Source organism: Lepidochelys kempii, chromosome 4 (genome assembly GCF_965140285.1).
Source record: "Lepidochelys kempii isolate rLepKem1 chromosome 4, rLepKem1.hap1, whole genome shotgun sequence".
Taxonomy (NCBI): Eukaryota; Metazoa; Chordata; order Testudines; family Cheloniidae; genus Lepidochelys; species Lepidochelys kempii.
In genome coordinates, this window is record NC_136383.1 from 91,237,667 (window position 1) to 91,258,511 (window position 20,845).

The 20,845-nt window shown below is 38.7% G+C and overlaps 1 protein-coding gene across 8 annotated transcripts in view; it reads left to right on the forward strand.

Annotated features, from left to right (window-relative positions):
- Nucleotides 1–20,845, forward strand: part of LOC144930508 (protein furry homolog-like) — a 224,732-nt gene that overhangs the window by 16,782 nt on the left and 187,105 nt on the right. For 7 of the 8 annotated variants that reach the window (XM_078852557.1, XM_078852551.1, XM_078852555.1 and 4 more), the window contains exons 5-11: nucleotides 2,114–2,193; nucleotides 2,780–2,860; nucleotides 3,962–4,130; nucleotides 10,257–10,349; nucleotides 12,732–12,830; nucleotides 14,097–14,198; nucleotides 16,730–16,774. In XM_078852557.1, the coding sequence (XP_078708683.1) occupies nucleotides 2,114–2,193; nucleotides 2,780–2,860; nucleotides 3,962–4,130; nucleotides 10,257–10,349; nucleotides 12,732–12,830; nucleotides 14,097–14,198; nucleotides 16,730–16,774 (669 nt within the window). The remainder of the gene's footprint in view (nucleotides 1–2,113; nucleotides 2,194–2,779; nucleotides 2,861–3,961; nucleotides 4,131–10,256; nucleotides 10,350–12,731; nucleotides 12,831–14,096; nucleotides 14,199–16,729; nucleotides 16,775–20,845) is intronic. The other variant, XM_078852556.1, reaches the window with a different exon arrangement.

Below are 20,845 nucleotides of genomic sequence, written 5' to 3' on the forward strand. Positions count from 1 at the left end.
GCCCCAGAACCCGAGCCCCATGAGCCCAAGTCAGCTGACCCAGGCCAGCCACAGCCAGGCGGCGGGTCTTTTATCCCTGTGTAGATACCGTATCAGACCAAATCACCACAAATATCTCTGCTTTTATGGTGCTAATGCATTTCCAGTATAAGGACCTTCCTTCTGGCCTGTCTCCTGCCCCTAGAGTTTTACAAAATACCTTTCTGCTGTAGAAGCCCCTTTGAGAAGGCAAGGTATTTTTGTTTACCCTTATCTAGATGATGGGGCTCCTCAAACTCACATTTCAAAAGAGCTTTCTCAAGCTATGAGAGATTAGGACTTTTGATCAATATGAAAAAGTCCCACATCTGTCCTGCACAGAGAATTCCCTTCATACGAGCAGTTCTTGACACATAGGAAGGTAGGGCTTTTCTGCCATGCAAGAGGCTCCTCAGGTTCAATTTGCTGTAAGTACGCTAAATCAACAAAGTACCCAAAAAGTAACATTCTTCTTAAAGTCAAGATTTTTAGGACTCAGAAGAAGAGGGGAAAGTGGGTAGAGAGCTTCAGTATTCATACTCCACGGAGTCTTAATAGAACTTGACTCTAGGCCGTGGAGAAGTAGAAGGAATTGAGGCAGCAGAGGGCATCTGACCCCCTTCTATAGCCTCACCCTCCGAGTGTTCGGGAATGCTATCAGAAGGGGTAGGAGGGAGTGTGAGCGCTTAAACGGGTACTGCTATTAGAAGGTTCCACCAGCTGGTGCAACCCAACTCTGAATATGCACTGTCCATCTCAAAGAACCCCAGTTACAGATTCTTCATTTTTGTCCATTCTCAGTAGCATCAATATCAGCAATCATCAACTTACTACTTCGCAGAAGAGAGTTGGCTGCATGCTAACACTCGACATTATTTGCATTAGATTGAACTTCACATTTATTCATGTATAAAATATAATAATAGAAAATTTTACAGGAGGAAAGTCCCAGGACAGAGAGGCGTATTGCATTCTCTGTACTTGAATCATAAAATTCTTTTTGGGGGGGTTGTGTGGGGGTTGGAGGATACTTCTGAAATAAAAATAACTTTTAGTAGTCTTTGAAAATTTAATTATTTGACAAAGCTAGCCTGTTTAAACATTTAAAGTAGTGTAATGTGATTTGATTAGTTAAATAAATAGTAAAAAGTGGGTGTACATCCAGAACAAAAATGACCTTTTAAAGAATATATTTGGCTCTTTTTAGGTGCTGACTCTTAGGAGGCAAAATGAAAACATAGCTGAAAGGCTAAAAAGGAAAGCTCTTCCATTGAATCCAAAATATAAAACCTCTACACCTTTTATGTGATACTAAACAGAGCCACTGTGAGATTGGCCCACTTAGATGTGTTTGTACCTGATCTCTACACCAAATCTACTTTATTCTTAGGAAGAAATTGATGTGTGCGTGGCCACTCTGATATATAGTACTTATAAAATACTTTAATCATCAAAAAGCTTCAGAAACATGATTTCTGACAGTTTAAAAAAAAAAACACATACACACTGGGCAAAGGTGGGCTGTGCATTTGGGGCCAGTGTTCAACCATTTCCTTACACATTTGTCACCTCCTTTGATGTGATACAAACTGGGCATAAACTCCTCTTCTCTGTTCTTGCTTTTTCTCTTTGCTCTTAACCAGATGGATGAGCTTTTAAACTGATGCCTTCGGCCTCCTTTCCCTGACATGAATATCTTTACCCTACATTTGAGGTTAAATCTGGAATGGTCAGACCACATCAGTTAGTGAGGTCTGAAATGAAACAGTTAATCTAGACTCATAGCTATTCATGATATGCACATAATGATGTGATCACTTAATTTTTGAGTGCCATTTTTGATTACTTAAACTCAGTAGTCAAATTATTTAACAGAATGCCACACATCACTGATGTGGAGTCATAGTGCTTGAATATCTAGGCACAGAACCTCACCTGGTTTCAATTGTCACAGCTCCACTGAAGTCAGTGGAACTGTGACAGTTACGCCATCTCAGGATCTGCCTCCTAATCTATTCTTGAATATTTCTAAGGGGCGTAGCACAGTGGTATTTATGTACTGATATAATAAAGTGAAATTGTATCTATATTTCAGATACCTGTTCATCCAGTGCCAGATCCTTTAGTACATGAAGTTCTGAATTTGGCTTTTAAGCACTTTAAACACAAGGAAGGGTAAGTCAAGTTTAATTCATGCACATAATATTTTTTGTTTTAATTCACAGTGCTTTATCATCCGGCTGTTTTCAGACTGACTGCATAGGTTTTCTGTTCTGATTGCCTCACACCTAATAGATTTGGCGATAATACACAAAAAATGTAGTTAATACTGATTTTTGAAGCTAAAAATCATGACTGTTTAAAAAAGACAGCTGTGTGCAATAGAAGGCTTATTTTGTTTGTCTTAAAATATACAGCTTAATTTGCACAATAAGGGCAAGAAAAATAGAAGTTCGTTGTCAGGTTACATAAATAAACTCTTCCCATGTAGAGTGCTATATACAGTTCCACCTTAAAATGTATTGCATCCAGTAAGCCTACCAAAATTAACCTACACCAGTTCAGATGTTATCCATTTTTAAACTTAAAAACAGAATGTAGGTCTGAAAGAGTTCCCAGTGAAGTGTGGTCTTTCTATTCAGATTGGAATTCCTCATTGCATGGAGCACCTTTTATGTTTTGTATATCGCTGAGCACACTGTTGATATGTTCAAATAATATTTTCTAAAAGCACATCCTTGTTCTTTTCTTCTCCCCATAGGTATTCAGGAACCAACACTGGGAATGTGCATATTATTGCAGATTTATATGCAGAAGTGATAGGGGTTCTTGCTCAATCAAAGTAAGCTCGATATTTCACTTCTTCCTTTTCCCTCTTTTTTTTTCCTCCAAAAGGTAAAACTATCCTCCCTGACTACTACTTACAGCACATTTATTAATAATGTTAGCAAACTGGAAGCTTTTCCATAGTTGTACATAAGGAAGTCCGCTACTAATCAAACATTTGGCATAGCAGACATATTGTTGTGCATCATTCCCATAGTCTAACAAAGTAAGAAATGCTGTCCTTTCTTTGAAACATAAATTATACATCTTTCTATTGCACAGTGCTTCCTTCAGTATGGCACTTTCCTCTCTCTCATTACTAGTCTCTCTCATTAGCTTGAGTACAATTCCAAGTCTGTCCAATGAGGGTTGGAATAAAATGGGAGTGTTAATGGCTCATAACTTCATGAGATGCATATTGTGTATTTCTATCATTTAATACGATTTTACAGATTAGACATTTAAGAAATATTTTCAAAGCTAATGAGTTTAATTTAAAAATAAGACCTAGTGTATCTTGCATTATAGGTACATTTTATGTACTTGTGTATTCAGGGTTTATTCTCTGGTTTGCCTATCTGCTCCATGTTTGCACCTGTAAGGTATTGAAATGCATAGGTATCCTCTCTCTCTGAGCAGCTTTTTGTAAATTACATTGTATTTCCTCCTTCAAAGAATGGAACAGATACAACTCAAATGAGAAAAATGCTGTCTATATGCAGTTACAGAGACATGCCTCAGATATTTTTGTGTAAAGGCCGGTGAGTGTAATTGTAATTTTAAAATAGCTAAGTGCTCATTTATTCAACAAAACTATGCATCAGGAAGATTTTTAAGAAGATGCTGCCATTTTTTAGGTATATAGATGGAGTAAATAGAAAGCTGACATCCCTCAAATGTTATTTGCTCTGCCTACATATGTTTTCTAATATGCTAATCACCGCAGTATCTAGACATCAAATACAAGAAATAAAATCTGTCTACCTTAACTGTGTCTCTTTAACTGTAGCTACAATATCATTGTCAGATAAAGTTACTTGAAAAATATGTTTAAAATAGAAATAAATTAAACTGAACTAAGCAATATCAATGTTTGCTATGTGTGTAAATTATCCAGGTTTCAGGCTGTTAGGAAGAAGTTTGTCACTGAATTAAAGGAACTGCGGCAGAAGGAACAGAGTCCTCACGTAGTACAAAGTATCATCAGCTTAATTATGGGGATGAAGTTTTTCAGAGTAAAAATGTATCCTGTAGAAGACTTTGAAGCATCATTTCAGTTCATGCAGGTAAATGTGCACCACCTGGAAATAAAGCAGACATCATTTTGAAACTAGATTTATCTTCTGTGTGTCTTCGTTAGCAAGGTTCTGTCTTCTTTGATGGCTTGCATATGTACACTGCACTGTAGGTGTGGTGTGTGAGCTCCTTGTGCATCAGTGCTGGAGACTTTTTCCCTAGCAGAAATTTAAGGAGTGGCCTTGCCTACCGCTGAGCCCCTTGTGCTGTGAATAAGGGTATAAAGGGTGGAGACACCCTGTCCCTCTTCCAGTTCCTTCTTACCATCCATGATCAGCACATTGGTGTTCCATGTGAACAACTATTTGATCTACCTAGTGGTACTCAAAAAGTTCTGACTATTCATTTTCTTTTCTTTTAGTGTTATAAGTTTAAGTTTGTTTCTTTTGATTTAGTCCTTCTTTTGTCCTGTTTTCAGTCTGTCAGGTCTCTGGATCCAGCCTACGGGGGTGGGGAGTATATGTCAAAGTCTCCTGGGGTTCAAATCTTATGCAGGCTGCAAAAAGCCTATGCCTGTTAGTGACCCTTGCTCCTGCTGCCTCAAGTGTTTTGGGTGAGGGCCACATCAGAGATAGTTGCTCTATCTGTCACAGCTTCAAGACTAGGAAAAAGCTGCTGGAGGAGTGCCTCTGGTATATCTTTAGATCAGCTTTGGAGCCCTCTCAGTCATCTAAGGGAAGCTCAGGCCCCAGAAGCACAAGCAGAAGTCTGCATCCATTGCCTCAAAGCTTAGAGTGAGGGACTCTTCAACAGACGATCCTTCAGACATATCGGTCCTCATCCTCAAAAGAAACCTGCACAATGCTTTCAAAAGATGAGCCTGGGAGCTTAAATTCATAGACACTAAAAATCATGGACTGAATAGAGACACTAATATTGCTTATTACAGCAATTTATAACCCACTAACAACCCCCCCCCCCATCTTTCCCCTTCCCCCCCATATGACCGGAGGGGTGTTAATAGGCCACTTTACCTTGAATGGTCCTTTGAAATGTGTGTTAAATATTTATGCTAAATAATCATGTTCAAGTCCTGTATTTAGCAGTGACACTTTGATTTAGTTTCCCAGACCCGAAGAAGAGCTCTGTGTAAGCTTGAAAGCTTGTCTCTGTCACCAACAGAAGTTGGTCCAATAAAAGATGTTTGTAATGGGTTGCCCCCCTCCCTCAGTTAGAAATTACATAAACTGGGTTCAATAATAAACAAAATACGTTTATTAACTACAAAAGGTGGATTTTAACTGAATATAAGAGATAATAGAACAAAGCAGATTACTAAACAAATAAAACAAAACACGCAAGCTAAGCTCAAAATACTTAAGAAACAGGTTACAAAATGTACTTTCTTACCCTAAATGTTATTTTAGGCAGGTTGCAAAGTTTCTGTGGTTCAAAGTTCCAGTTATATTTCTTTTCAGACTGGACCCCTGTCTCAGTCTGAACTCCCTCCCTGCCTTCTCTTCAGGTGGATTTAGCAGTCTTTCTTCTTGGGCAAACAGGCCATGGAGAGGAGTCATCCTGTTTGCCTTGCTCCCTACCCTTAAATAGGATTTACATAAGGCCTTTGTTTCCCAAACTTGACTCCCCCTTCCCTTCCAGTGGAAAGTTACAAGAAGTCGTAGGTAATGTTTAGTATCAGGTGACAAGACCACCTGACCTAGTAGTGTCACAGTTATGTCCTGGATGCCTCCCAGGAGGGAGAGAGATTAGTGTCTTCATGGTTTGGTGTGCCCGCCTGATGGCTCATCAAATTCGATGGCCTGTCATCTGGTGGGTGTCTTCCCAATAGACACCCAGTTGTAATGGTTACATAGTCCATATTCCTAACTTTAGATACAAAAATTATATTTGCATACAAATTGGATAATCATATTCAGTAAATTATAACCTTTCCAATGATATCTTACAAGACCCATCTTGCATAAAGTACATCTCAGTTATGTCATATCCATATCATAAGCATAGTTCCATAAAGAATATGGAGTACAATGTCACAATATTATCTCACCTACCTTGACTCTATAATATCCTGGGACTGACACAGTTACAACAACAACTTTTCCACAGTTAACCAAAGTGTTCCCTTTCTGGACCTAACTCCACCTCAACTCTTTCCCTCTATCCCCCACAGTTGTGCATGGCTCCCATTTGTAAGGGGATAGTAAGATTGGTGTGGGTAGGAGAAGCACTGAAACTATAATCTTCAATGGGACAAAAACCAGCTGTTAATAACTTTAGACAAACTACTGTAAGTTTTCTACAACTGTCCCATCCCCAGCTGGGAACTTTCTAAACATGTCTCCTCCCTTCCCTTGGTCCAAACTCCCCTGGGCCCATCACTTCCGGTGTGCTAGCTGAGAAATGCACAGACATGGGCATAGTGACTGTTCATTGATAATCTGTTCTATAGCTTCTGCCAAAAGCATAATAGTGGTGTGATGGGTTGGATCACAGAAACCCCTTTGGGGGCTGCCAACTGATGTGCCAAGACTACTTCTGCCCCTGCTTTCCCTGTCCTCTCAGCTTGGGACTTCAGTGCCCTGCCTGGTTTGAGCCAGACCCACTAGCCTGCTGCAAACCCAGACCCAGGTCTGAACCACTTCTCCTTACAGCTGTAGGCTTAAACTGAAAGCAGCTTAAGAAGTGTTTCTGTCTTTAACACTCAGATGCCCAGTGGAGTCCAAACCCCAAATAAATCCGTTTTACCCTGTATAAAGCTTACACAGGGTAAACTCATAAATTGTTCGCCCTCTACAACACTGATTGAGAGGTATGCACAGCTGTTTGCCTCTCCGCCCCCAGGTATTAATACATACTCTGGGTTAATTAATAAGTAAAAAGTGATTTTATTAAATACAGAAAGTAGGATTTAAGTGGTTCCAAGTAGTAACAGACAGAACAAAGTGAATTACCAAGCAGAATAAAATAGAACACTCAAGTCTATGTCTAATAAAACTGAATACGGATAAAACCTCACCCTCAGAGGAATTCCAAGTAAGCTTCCTTTTACAGACTAGTCTCCTTCTAGTCTGGGTCCAGCAGTCACTCACACCCCCTTTAGTTACTGTCCTGTTTTCCAGTTTCTTTCAGGTATTCTTGGGGGGTGGAGAGGCTATCTCTTGAGCCAGCTGAAGACAAAATGGAGGGGTTTCTCAAGGGTTTAAATAGACTTTTTCTTGTGGGTGGAGACCCCCTCCTCTCTCCTATGCAAAGTCCAGCTCCAAGATGGAATTTTGGAGTCACGTGGGCAAGTCACATGTCCATGCATGACTCAGTTTTTACAGGCAGCAGCCATTGTCCACATGCTACCTTGAATGTCCTCATGTAGACTTATGTGGATTGGAGCCTTCCAAGATCCATTGTGCGTTAAGTGCTTCTTGATTGGACACTTAACTTGCAAATTCCTTTCTAAAGAAGCTGACCAAATGCCTTACTAAGGTTATTTAAAATCAAACCAGTATACAGCCAATATTCATAACTTCGAATACAATGATGACACATGCATACAAATAGGATGAATAGATTCAGTAGATCATAACCTTTACATAAATATGTTACATGGCATATGTAGCATAAAACATATTCCAGTTATGTCATATATACATTCATAAACATATTTCCATAGAGCCTTATGGGGGGCACCGTCACAAGTGGTTCATCAGAAATCTATAAAATCATTGACTTATGCCCTTGTCTTTCTCAGGGACTGTTTAAGATTTGAAGCAGAGCATGGGCTGTGCTTAAAATCAGGAATGTAGCACAGTGCAAGAGGGGATATTGGCGGGGAGGATGGATCTCCATTTTAACTTACCAGCCTTGGGTTCCTGTTCCTGTCATGGCTCAGTGCCCTCCTCCGGTTTGTAAAAGGGTTGCTTCCTCAACTTGCTTCTCCAGGTAGAGGTGTAGAAACATGCTTCTTGTCCTCCAGGTCTTCCAGGGTATCCTCCATGCTCACTGCTGCCTCTTTGCCCTGGCCCTCATTGACATCCCATTGGACAGTGAGGTGGGGTTGAGGAGGGAGTTTTGAGCAACTTTAGGCTGTGTACTGGGAGCTCTTGACACCACCTGGTCCCATTCATCATAGAAGGGACATGTACGATGAGAGATTGTTGGAGTCTTTTGCCCTCCTGTACAGAAGCCTCAAGAGCTTGATGCATTCCCGGCACTGAGCTCAGTACCCTCCTGCTCCAGCCTCAGTGAAATTTCTGGGTGTAGGTGTATGTTCCTGCCACTCCAGGAGAAGTTTTAAAGACTGTGTACTCCAACCACACATTGACCAGCACCTGGCAGGCCAGATTAGCTCTTTGCAAAGCAGGATCCAGGTTCACCTATATTGATCAAAAGAGTGTAGCAGAAAGCTGTTCTGGTGTGACAAGTGCAGCTTACTACTAGTAGTGAAAATGGGAAGACTGATCTTTATGGATTGGGTAAGGGACAGGAACAAAGGGGTTGAGTGCATTGTGTAATTGGGTGCAGAGGACTATTGAAACTCAAAATGTGGTACATGCCCCTTACCCCTGTCCACACAGCAAATCTTGCATGGGTATGAGGCTGTGCCACAGCCTGAGGCATGTACTTACTCACACCCCTCAAGCAGGTAGCTTATTTGCCCTGTATTCATGCCGTCTGACAAAAGTGCTTCTGAGGTTTAGATGTGGATAATAAGGGGGTTATGGCACAACCATGTGCATGGAACTGTTTATAGTTGCTAGTGTAGATGTAGCCTTAGACACCCTCCAAATGGATCACCAACTGCATTGCAATGGTTTATACTGCTAAGAGAGTAACATCTCCTGATAGTCTCAGTGTGTGCTTCAGAGCACATTCAACATCAGCTGCGTTTCTGGTGCACGTCCCCAATCTAGGCATTTGTAGAGCAGCAATGGGTCCTTGGTCTATATTTCCACCATACATTACACACTGTCTGCCCACTTCAAGGGAAGAAGCAAATGTAGGTGAGGAAGTCCCTCTTCAGAAGAGATTCCCAAGCTGTTACCTCAGGACGTGGGCCGTGGAGTCATCTACAGTGTAATAGACATATGCAAGCACCTGAAGAAGAAAAAATGGTTACTTAACCTTCTTGTAATGGTTTGTTCTTCAGGATTTGAGGCATATGTCCATTCCATGACCCATCCTCCTTCCCTGATGCATGAGAGTCTACCACTGGGTTCCGGTGTGAAGGAACTGGAGGATAGGTGGGGCACCTTTGCCCTTTATACACTCACTTGAGAAACAAGGAACTCGGCTGTGGGCTGGGCTGCTCCTGTGGGTACCAGTAGGGAAAAATTCTCCAGTACCAGAGCACAAAGTGTTCACATACCTACAGTATAATGCACATCTGCAACACGTCTCAAAGAACAATAATTGCAAGAACATTAAATAACTATTTTAATCTAACAAAGTTGCCCAGTACAAAAACAACTTGGTATTTTTTACTCTTCTCTTGAGACATCTTATTTCTATATATTTTAAACATTATATTAATCAGTGACTTAGAGCTTCTTCCAAACTAAGCTAAATATTTTTGGCAGTCAGTTACCAGTTTAGGTCCTGATTCTGCAAAGACTTACACACATGCTTAAATACCTTGCTGGATTGAGACTATAGTGCTCATAGTCTTGCAGGATCAAGCCCTTACTGTAAATATTTTCTCTAAAATTATGTTTTGTATATAAGTTATGATAGTACATAGTAACATTTATAAATGTTAAGTATTCTTAATGCCTAAAAATTTTCTAGTAATGACCATAAGAGTACCGCATGTTTTCAGATATTTTAAAACAATCTGAGCAGGAAGATTTACCTTATAATTCTATTTATGGGGAAAAGACATAACAGAAAGACAACTGCGGTTGCAACTGTTTTTAGTTTTCAAAAAAATTGCTGGGAGTAGAGGCATAGAATTTGAAACCTTACCTTTGATAATGGTATGAATGAGTCTCAGATGCTGCTGAGGAATGGGCTAACTTTTATTTTTAAAATTATTAATTTTAAGTAGCTGCCAGTGTAGGACAGTTGGTGATGTTCTTATACAACAAATTAAAACTTAAAATGTCTTTATTTTTGTCTTTTGTTTTTGTTTGTTGTTGCTGTCTTTTTAACACTTGATCGTAAAGGAATGTGCTCAGTACTTCCTGGAAGTAAAAGATAAAGATATAAAACATGCACTTGCTGGTTTGTTTGTGGAGATTCTCATCCCTGTGGCTGCTGTAAGTAGTCTCCACACCCCACACCCCCACCCTCCCCGGCGCGTGAGTTTGATTAGTTTTTCTTCCTGCAATTCTTTCAGTAAATCCTCACTGGGTTGAATTTGTGCAGACCCATAAAAGCTGTTGGGCAAATGCAATGAGGCAAGAATTTACCTATCAGTACCTAAGTGCTCCTATGAAAGCAAGCATATCAGTACTTCCTACTTATTATCTGGTTTCCCACTTGTCTTTAGGCCTAGAGTAATTGCTCTTTCACCATAACTGTTATCTCTCATGTTTATTGTGATAGGCTGAATTCTGCAGTTCTTATTTAGTCTTTACTTAAGCAAAGCTCTCACTGGCTTGCTCTTCACCAGCTGAAGCCTCTGAGCAGCCTTCAGATGTAGCCCCAAGTGTAGCATGTTACTGCCTGTTATAGCCTGTAGGTGACTGAAATGTACGCAGACCTCAAAAATGATTTTCTGTGCAAAAGAAAAGGATGCAGTCCTTTGGCTAAGTGAGTCCAATAAGACTCTGAATTTGTGAACAACCTTGATGTTTGGTGGGCATAACCCCTCATTTGAGGGAGAAGTCACAGCCTCTGCCATTTTCTTAGAATGATTTCTCTTGCCAGTAAGTATCATTTGCATCTTACGCAGTTGAATTTGAGCTAAACAGCTTTCATCTGAGTTCATTCCTCCAACAGACAGTGACAAAGGAAAACTGCATTGCCTAGGCTAAAGGAATAGGAAACAGGGCTGAGTATCATCAGCATGTTGAAAACACAGCAGCCCATAACACTTCTCCTTCCCTGAGGAGGTTGTAAGTCAAGAAGACTCTGTGCCATCCAAGCCTGAAGCCTGGATGATAGGTATCCTAAAGATTAAAGGAAATTGTGTGTCTGATGTTGGCCAGCCATCACTTTCTCAATAAACTTCCACAAAATGAGTTTAGAAACTTTGTAGAAGTTGGTGAGATGGTTATGTCAAATGATAGTTTCATTAGCAAATGCCAGACCACAATACGTTGCTGGTAAACAAAGTACCCTCCCAAAGAATGGTGGGTCCTGAGTCCATTCATCAAGTGACTGAAAGGACTTCTGTCATTACGCTCAGGACCCTTCACTTTGTTACAATCAGAGAAGACAGTGTTGTTCGTTCCAATTTGTGTTATACTGCTTTCATTGTATCACAGACAGTAACCCAACTTGGATTTAAATGTAAAATGGAGCCAATTATGCCTCTTTGAACCACTTTAATACATTGATGATACCCTAAAGGTTATTTTTTTATATCAAGAGAGCCACTTTGTTGGCTCAAATACTTTTCAAATGCATTTCACAATTTGTCTGCTTCTCATCACGTAAACATTCAGACTATTGCACTGAGCAAAATGGGGTTGCCATTTTTTGATGACTGCTTTATGAACGAAATAATAAAAGTTAAGAAATTCAGTTACCTTTTATATAGAAGGACTAGAGAGAAATTATTAACTTGCAGTTGCTACAAATGTGAAGTTCAGTGCGTCTGTCCAGTGTAAAATCAAACTAATTAGGACTACTTCTGTAACACCTTTGATGTGTTTGTTTCTTTACAAAGCACATAGTTTAGACAGGTCCCTCCCCTGAAACGCTTACAATATTAATTGGACAAATACTAACATTAAAGGATGAAGTGTGAAGGTGAGAGAACACACAGTGAAGTTGGTCAGCAATGGAAGCCTAAATATGGACTAGGAGAGATGTATTGATGGGGAGAGGGTGGGTGCATGGGAAGGCAGCATTTCTGGGTTTGTAGAACAGAGTGGGAAAGCCCTTAGAGTGTGTGAGTGTGTGCGCACATTCATGCATCGAAACAAATCCATGGTGATTTTGCGCCTGAATTGTGAAACCAAATGAAGACACTGCATTTATGATAGGGTACACAGTAATAAGCCCCATTCTTATTGAGTCCCAGCTCTCAGATTTATTGTGCATTAAGGAAAAAGGGTAACAGTGAGAAAAGTTGAGTGACCTCTTTTAACAAAAAAATACACACAGTTTAAAAGAAACTTCTGTCTAAGAATTTGGTGTTGTCTATAGTAAAATAGTTTACGCACTTAGCATGTGTTTAAAAATAAGACTCTTTTTCCTTAGTTAAAGCATGCAAATTCAGAACAGATGTTTCTGCACTTTGTTAGTCGCAACATTTTCATTGTTTTACTAGATGTTTGTGCTATATGACACATTGATTTCATGTGCTGCCCATTACATCTTATACAGAAAGACTTGATACTTCACTAACCTTAAAGATAATCTAAATGTTGAATTTTCATATGCCTGTATAGTTCCGCTTTTAATATATTTTAACTTCTTTCTTTCTGCCTAGATCTCTATACTCAATTATTTATATTTATTTTCACTAGGCTGTTAAAAATGAAGTGAATGTGCCATGTTTGAAAAATTTTGTGGAGATGCTCTACCAGACTACCTTTGAATTGAGCTCAAGAAAGAAGCACTCACTGGTATTAAAGAAATATTTCAGTTCTTCACATATTTACTGATATATATTATATTTTTAGATGAATGATTTACCCAAGGAAAGTTAAGGGAGTTCTTTAATATAAAGTCTTAACTCCTAAAGGCAGCGCAAGGATTAAATGTATGCTTTTTTATACTGCTTCTGCTTGATCTTTGATGTCGGTGTTGTTGTGCAGGATTTGTTCTCCCTGTGAATGAAAAGTAATTCTACCTCTGTTCTCATTCCCGAGCCTTTCCTGAAACTGACAGTTTTTTTAAATTATTTCAGTGGTTTGTGATGTGGAGTTGTTGTTCCCTGATATCTCCTCTGATAATATAAATTCTGTTCAGTCAGAATCTCAATGTGGATTTAATTAAAGGGCAGAAGTGGCAGACCATATATTTTTTGCAGCAGACCAGCTGCCTGTTTACTACTCTGCTCTTATCTATTAGCTCTTCTGCCCACATGTTTCAGCTTTTCCCAGCATCTGTTTATCTCCCCAAGCTTAGCTCATGGATTTTTTTTAAAGTGTGTTTCCTTTCAAGGATTTAACTATACTTTTCTTTATTTTTAAAATTTTTTTTGGTGTAGTATTTGTCACTCCCTTTATTCACATTCCTATAATGCAAGTGAATTCGTCTCACTTTGCATCTGGCACAAGGCTAATTTTTGTGTCTGTGGTTTGTACTTTTATTAAATTTACTTTAAAATTACTTTAAAATAATCTCTTACATTCACATATGGAGGGCTTTGAGTACAATAGAGATTCCATTGCTATCCTATTTTAGGATTCCAAGAATTAAGGAATGGCTGTCACTATAGACATTTAAACACTAGTTTGTAACAAGAATGTAATGATATCATTGTCAAACTTGGTGCTGAGAGGACATTTAGTTTTATATTTTTAAAGTCAGAAACATTGTTGCATTATTCTTATTATTTAACTAGGTTGTATTTCTCTTCCCTAACTTTCATCCTATACCAAAATGACTGTGAATGAGACCAATTTTGTATTAAGGACCAGTATACTTTCTGTTGAAAAACTTTTAACACCTTAACAAATCTTACAGCACTTTGTCTCCAGCAGAAGAAGGCACCATGGCTCAAGTACTTACAAACTGTATTAAATCTGTGAAGGTAGAACAGGGGAAAAGGCAGTGCTCCTGAGCACCCAAAGCCTTACTCAGGTTTTACTGGGGTGATTGTGTTGTTCCTGAATGTATTTCTCACAGAGCAATTTGATCAGTTCTTCTTTTTTCCCTCCTTGTAGGCTCTGTATCCATTGATCACCTGCCTGTTGTGTGTCAGTCAGAAACAGTTTTTTTTAAATAACTGGCACATTTTCCTGCAGAACTGTTTGTCACATTTAAAGGTAAGAAACATTCTTAGTTCAGAAACCTGTCACAAATCAGTAGCATTCAGTCTTATGAACTTTAAGCATTTTAATACCAACTAAAGCAAAATAAATAATTAGCTGTTTAAAAGAACACTGTCAAATAATTATTCTAAAAACCTTTTGAATGTTTTAATTCTCCATTGTTTAGTAATGTGTTTCCTGTGTTTTATGTGGTGCTGGAATTGGCATGGCACTTTTTTTTTTTAAATGCAAAAGGTAGCTGTTTTAACTCATTTAGGTCCATTTGATGCTATCTTTGTGCATCAGCTTCATTGGTTCATGTTTGCGTAGCTCTAGGAGCAGTGTTTGTTACTCAGCTGTTGTTCTACAGCCAGCAGAGAGCACAAACAATAACTCTTTTGATCACATAAAAATTATTGCTGGGAGGTCTGTGTATGTGTGCGTGCTCTCACACTTAAGTAATATAAATAGTAATTTCAAAATATATCTTCCTGTTTGATAAATTAGTTGATTAAAAAAGAAACTAAATATGTAGTCTGGAGGGGAAATGATCTCTACATCCTATACAAATTTTAAAGTTGTGTAAATTTTGAATATAAAACTTAGTGTCCCTTTTAACTCTTGACTGAATTCGATAGCATCGTCAATATTACTGGATTAATAAATGACACAGATCATTGATATTTTGAAATTATGGGGTTTTGTCCTAATTTAAAGCTTAAATTATTTACTGTAATATACTCTTTCATAAATTTTTATTAATGTGGTTTATTAGTAATGTTTGTTTTGTTTAACATCTTGGTTTTGATATTTTCAAAGTAATGGATTCACCTTATTGTTAGCATTGTTTCTGGCTAGCTATGTGTAACAATTTCCAAATCTTGTCTACATGCTTATGATTTAAATTATGTAAACCACGGTGAAAGCTGCTAAAGCAAAACACAGATTTTGATGTTTTTGAAGGTTCTTTTGTCTTCATGACATCTTTTGTATGTTTCTGTTGCTTGTTGGGTTTTTTGTATATTTTTTCATCTAACATTCTTCAAATTTTTTCAATGTCTGCTTTGTTTTTTGTTTTGCAATTGAAGCTTTCCTTTAAAAAAAAAAAAAAAAAAAAGCTGAATTTCTTTTGCATCCTGAAGTCAGATATTCCTGGCATACCGTCCATAGCTGGCAATTGATGCATTAAAACTATCAATGCCAACGAGTTTAAGCAGTAACTGCGCAGCATGCATTGTTTACTTCGAATATTTTTCTTGCCCATTAACAACTTCACACATTTACCTTAGGGCTCTATTCAGCAGAAATTTTATATTTGAGCTTCTGCAATGCAGAACATAGAAGTTTTGGTACTGTACATTGATGAGGGACTTAGCAAGGTATTTGGTAGACCACTAAGTCATTTGGACTGCAGTTTCACTATTGTTTTCTGTGGTTATGTAGCCATGGATTGAGACTTGGGTGAAGTGAATCTTTCAAATTCCATCCCAGTTATCTTTTTATTTTGCTTCAGCTAAGCTTGTTTCTCTGTGCATGTTGGCGCTAACTAAATGAGTAGTTAATTGCCCAGCAGGTGCTTTTCTAGATTTATTTTTTCGCCTCCTCCCTCATTTTTTTACTTGGTCTCACCATAATATTTTATTTTTATGCATTTGCTTGAATTATTTAGCTATATGCAGCATAATAAAGATTAAGTACCTATTCACTCTAAATGTCTCTGACATCCTTTAAAATATAATTATCAAAATTATTTAATTAGAATATCAGCAGGTTTCATCTGACCTCCACTAGCAAAAATCAGGCAAAAATTAAAAATTGAAACAATAACATTCTCATACTACTAATTACTCTTATAACTCCCCTCCCTCCTCCAAAGGCTAGGGAGAAAGATGGGCTTTGTAACATTGCTGATCACAGCTGTGGCAGTATGTTATGGAGAAAGAAGTGGTCTCTTGGTATAATGTATAGGGCTTTATTGGTCATAGCATTAGCTCTAAATTTCACCTAGAAACCAACAGAAATTCATTGGAGATTACGACGCACAGGAGTAATATATTCCACTTAACAAATATTTCCGTGAATTGATTCAGTAGCATGTAACTGTATCAGTATTTTCAAGTTTTTGGCTAATATTTTAAACCATTATTTTGGATACTGTACAGTTAATTTTCAATGGCTTGGTCAGGAGATTATCAGCTTCCCTGAGTCTGAGGATGAGGTCTCTGATCCTACTTCTGCTTCTTAAGGACAAGGAGGAAAAAGGTTTAAAGAGTCTGCACAAGTGGGAAGGGAAGTGTAGAGTAGAAGACGAGGTATTTCTTGGGAAAAGATAATTTTTTGCCTTAGGAAATTAATTAGTGTCCATTGCCACTAAACCATTGAAGCTAGTGGAGCATTCAAAGCCGTAACCAGGAAAAACCTTATTTCTGTGAATAGAGTCCTTAGTATATGGCTACCTGTTGTTTTGTGCTTTTTTTCATCTAACATGCATGTGCCTTCCATTCTCATGTTTGTTATGTTTTGCTGTCTCACATTGCTTTATTTAGATGCCATCTAACAACAGTATCAGAAAACAAATAGAAACACTCCAGGTGAGTTAATATGTTGTAATAACATGGTGAAAGGTCGCTTGGTCTTCTGTAACTGCGTATTTTGTTTTCGGTGTGTGTTGTTGCATTTTGTGTCTTGTGTGGTTCTATAAAATTGCTATTGGCATCATCAAGAAGCAACAGCACAAAGAAGCATCTTTGAAAAAACATTTGAAAGGTTTGCTAAAGGAGGGAGTACTGTAAATCATCTGATACCAATTTGCTTGAGGAAAGGTAGATTTGTGAGACTGAGCAACAATTGAACAGCCCAGTTCATTAAACAGCATTGCATGTTTACAGTAGGAGCTAAAATATCTACATCAAATATTTGGTTATTTCTGTTACATTTATTTCATACAAAATTGTCTTGCATGTTAGCTAACTTGGAAACATTTTCACAATAAAAAAGATGAAGCTGGTTTATTGTGATAACTTGCAGTGAACTACAGTAAAACCTGCCAAGAGTGACCACGCATGGGAGTTAGCAAAAGTGGTTGCTTATAAGAGGTGGTCTTTCTTTTCAAAGGTTTGCCACCAGAGAGCGGTGGTCTTCCGTGGCCTCTGCAAGTAGTCACTCATTACAAGTAGTCTCTCTTCAGAGGTGATATCTAGGGCAGGTTTTACTGTAACTTGAAAGACATTTACATTGTTGGTTTTACAGGTTTTAGAAAATAGAAATTGTTTTAGTTCAGAACAGAAGAAAAGTTTAACAATATTAAAAAGTACTGTCTTCACTAAGTGATTACATTTGACTAACATGGAAAAAATGCTGTTTTGTTTCTTGCCTTCATCAAGATATTTGTTTCATTAAATCATTTTAATGTGTCCCATTAGATCAGCATAGATTCATTGTCTTTTTTTGTTGTTGTTGCTTTTGTAACCCTTTATATATCCAGTTAGATTTTTAACAGTTTATATTATACTCTGCTGATATATTTAATCCATACAGATTCTTCCATATTGGAAAATTTTAGGAATTAAAACAGAGCTATATTTGAAACAAAATACACGATCAAAATGCGTCAAATAAGACCTGACATATATTAGCCAAAAGACTGGAATATGTCAATATGTTTAGTTAAACAGATTTTTATTTGTAGCATACTGTAAATACCCGTTTCAGAGAAAAGAGAAAAGCCTTTTACTATGTAAACCTTTTTGACATTAAATATGTCATAATTTTTATAAAATAGAATAAAAAAGCCATTTCCTTTAAGCACATTTGTCTAACTTAACATCTAGTTATAGGACAGGAATGAAAGTACAAATGCCTAGCAGTACAAGACAGCTTACTTCTCTGCTGCTGCTGGAGCTGAGTGCCAGGAGTAATGTCAAAAACCACTACCAATGGATTTTGCTACCAGTAGCAGTTACAGATGCTGCCCATCACAATTTGCTACCTCTCACATAAGAACAGCTATACTGCGTCAGCCATACAGTCATACAGGGTCAGACCAAAGGTCCGTCTAGCCCAGTATCCTGTCTTCTGACAGTGGCCAATGCTAGGTGCCCCAAAGAGAATGAACAGAACAGGTAATCACCAAGTGATCCATCCCCTGTTGCCCATTCCCAGCTTCTGGGAAACAGAGGTTAGGGACAACATCCCTGCCCATCCTGGCTAATAGCCATTGGTAGACGTATCCTCCATGAATTTATCTAGTTCTTTTTTGAACCCTTTTATAGTCTTGGCCTTCACAACATCTGCTGGCAAGGAGTTCCACGGGTTGTCTGTGTGTTGTGTGAAGAAATACTTCCTTTTGTTTGTTTTAGACCTGTTGCCTATTAATTTCATTTCACCTTTCCCATCCTCTGGTCCTCAGGTAGGAAATTGTGACAGGGCATCAATCAACAGAATAAACTTGTGCTATAAAAAGAAAAAGAAAAATTTAGATTTAAAAATTCCTATGTTTTCACTGTAATTTTTCATTTGGAAGTGCTATACTAGAAACACAGATATCATTGTTAAAACTACTAGCAACTATTTACTTATAAATATTTTCAATGATTATTTGCTATTAAATTATAAGTTAAATAGCACAATGTCATCCATCTGCATAATATTAACAAAGGTAAATGATGAAGTGCTAAGAATAATAAAATAACATTTTAAAAAGTAAAGAATTATAAGGAGCTAAACTATATGTATTTAAAATGGATTACAAGAAAGGGAATGCAATTCAGGGAATCACAGCGGCAGATAAGACAAATTTGTGATCTGCTAGGAGACTTTATGCACACACATAAACTGATAAGGGATTCCTTTAAATATTAAATGTGTGACGCGCGGTTTTTGCTGGTGTATGTAAAATACTTCATTGAATCAATTCTCCTTTAGCACTTCAGTTCATTATATCGGATAGGGAAGAGCGGGCGGGTGTGTCTAGGCGTTGGGATGCCCTGTGCTTTTAAGGACACAGCTCTGGGAAGCATGTACTGTCCTGTGAGCAGGGGGGAAAAAAAGTCCAGTCCCCACTCTCTCAGCTCTTCAGAGCTGGGTGGCCAGAGAGCAGCGGTGGCTACAAGGGGGTAAGGCAAATTTTGGGGTGGCTATAGCTTCTACAAGCTCCCCCTAGAGCAGCCCCTGATTCTACATTTGCAGTGATGGTAGATTTATGATTTGTCTGTGGTTCATACAAGCAAACAGAAAATCTTCCTCCTAATTAGTTGAAAATAGCAATTCTTCTTCAAGTAGTGTCCCTATGGCTGCTCTACAGTCAGTTTGTCTGCGTCCCTGTGCTTCTGATCAGAGGTCTTTGGTAGCGGTGTCTATTGGGTTCAGGCATGCTCTTTCCCTCCCTTGTGTTGTGCCTCAAGGCTAATCAGCATTGCCCAGGCGAACCATCCTCAGTTCTTTCCTCAACTATCCCAGGCTAGAGACAGAGCGATTAGCAGTCCATTCACGGATACTTTAGGTCTTTAGAATTGTTTTCTTAGATATTCTTAGTGTTTTTATTTGCCTATTCTTCTTACTTTTATGGGGTTTCCTTTAGTTTTTTCTTCCCTGTTTAAAAATAAAATACAATAAAAGTCTAGTTTTTACTTTATTCCCTTTTTCCCCGCCCCCTGGGGATTGCCCTCTGTAAGGGACATGCCTGGCTCCCCCAGTTTTAAGAGGTGCCTCACCTGCAGGGAAGCCATACCGGTTACAGACGACATTCTCGCTGTGTCGGTGCCTCAGAGAGGCCCACCTTGCACAAAATGTATAAAATGGGATGTATAAGTAGGGGCATAGCGAGCAGATCGAGGGATGTGATCGTTCCCCTCTATTCAACATTGGTGAGGCCTCATCTGGAGTACTGTGTCCAGTTTTGGGCCCCACACTTCAAGAAGGATGTGGATAAATTGGAGAGAGTCCAGCGAAGGGCAACAAAAATGATTAGGGGATTGGAACACATGAGTTATGAGGAGAGGCTGAGGGAGCTGGGATTGTTTAGCCTGCAGAAGAGAAGAATGAGGGGGGATTTGATAGCTGCTTTCAACTACCTGAAAGGGGGTTCCAAAGAGGATGGCTCTAGACTGTTCTCAATGGTAGCAGATGACAGAACGAGGAGTAATGGTCTCAAGTTGCAGTGGGGGAGGTTTAGATTGGATATTAGGAAAAACTTTTTCACTAAGAGGGTGGTGAAACACTGGAATGCGTTACCTAGGGAGGTGGTAGAATCTCCTTCCTTAGAGGTTTTTAAGGTCAGGCTTGACAAAGCCCTGGCTGGGATGATTTAACTGGGAATTGGTCCTGCTTCGAGCAGGGGGTTGGACTAGATGACCTTCTGGGGTCCCTTCGAACCCTGATATTCTATGATTCTATGAAAAGTGTACTTTTTGCCAGCAGCTAAAAGCCAGATCCCGAAAGACCTGGGAACTAAAGTTGAAACTACTATTGATGGAGGGAGGATCACTCTCCTGATTAACAAGTTGCTTTTGGTTCTGGCTGAAGTTGCATGGCAAACATCAGCCTTGGTCATACCAACCTACAAAAGGGTGACTGTCTGTTCAGGAGCTGCGGACATATTCACAAAGCTGGGTCTCCAATTCAACATCCAAAAATCTACCTTAACTCTAGTACAGCACTTGGAG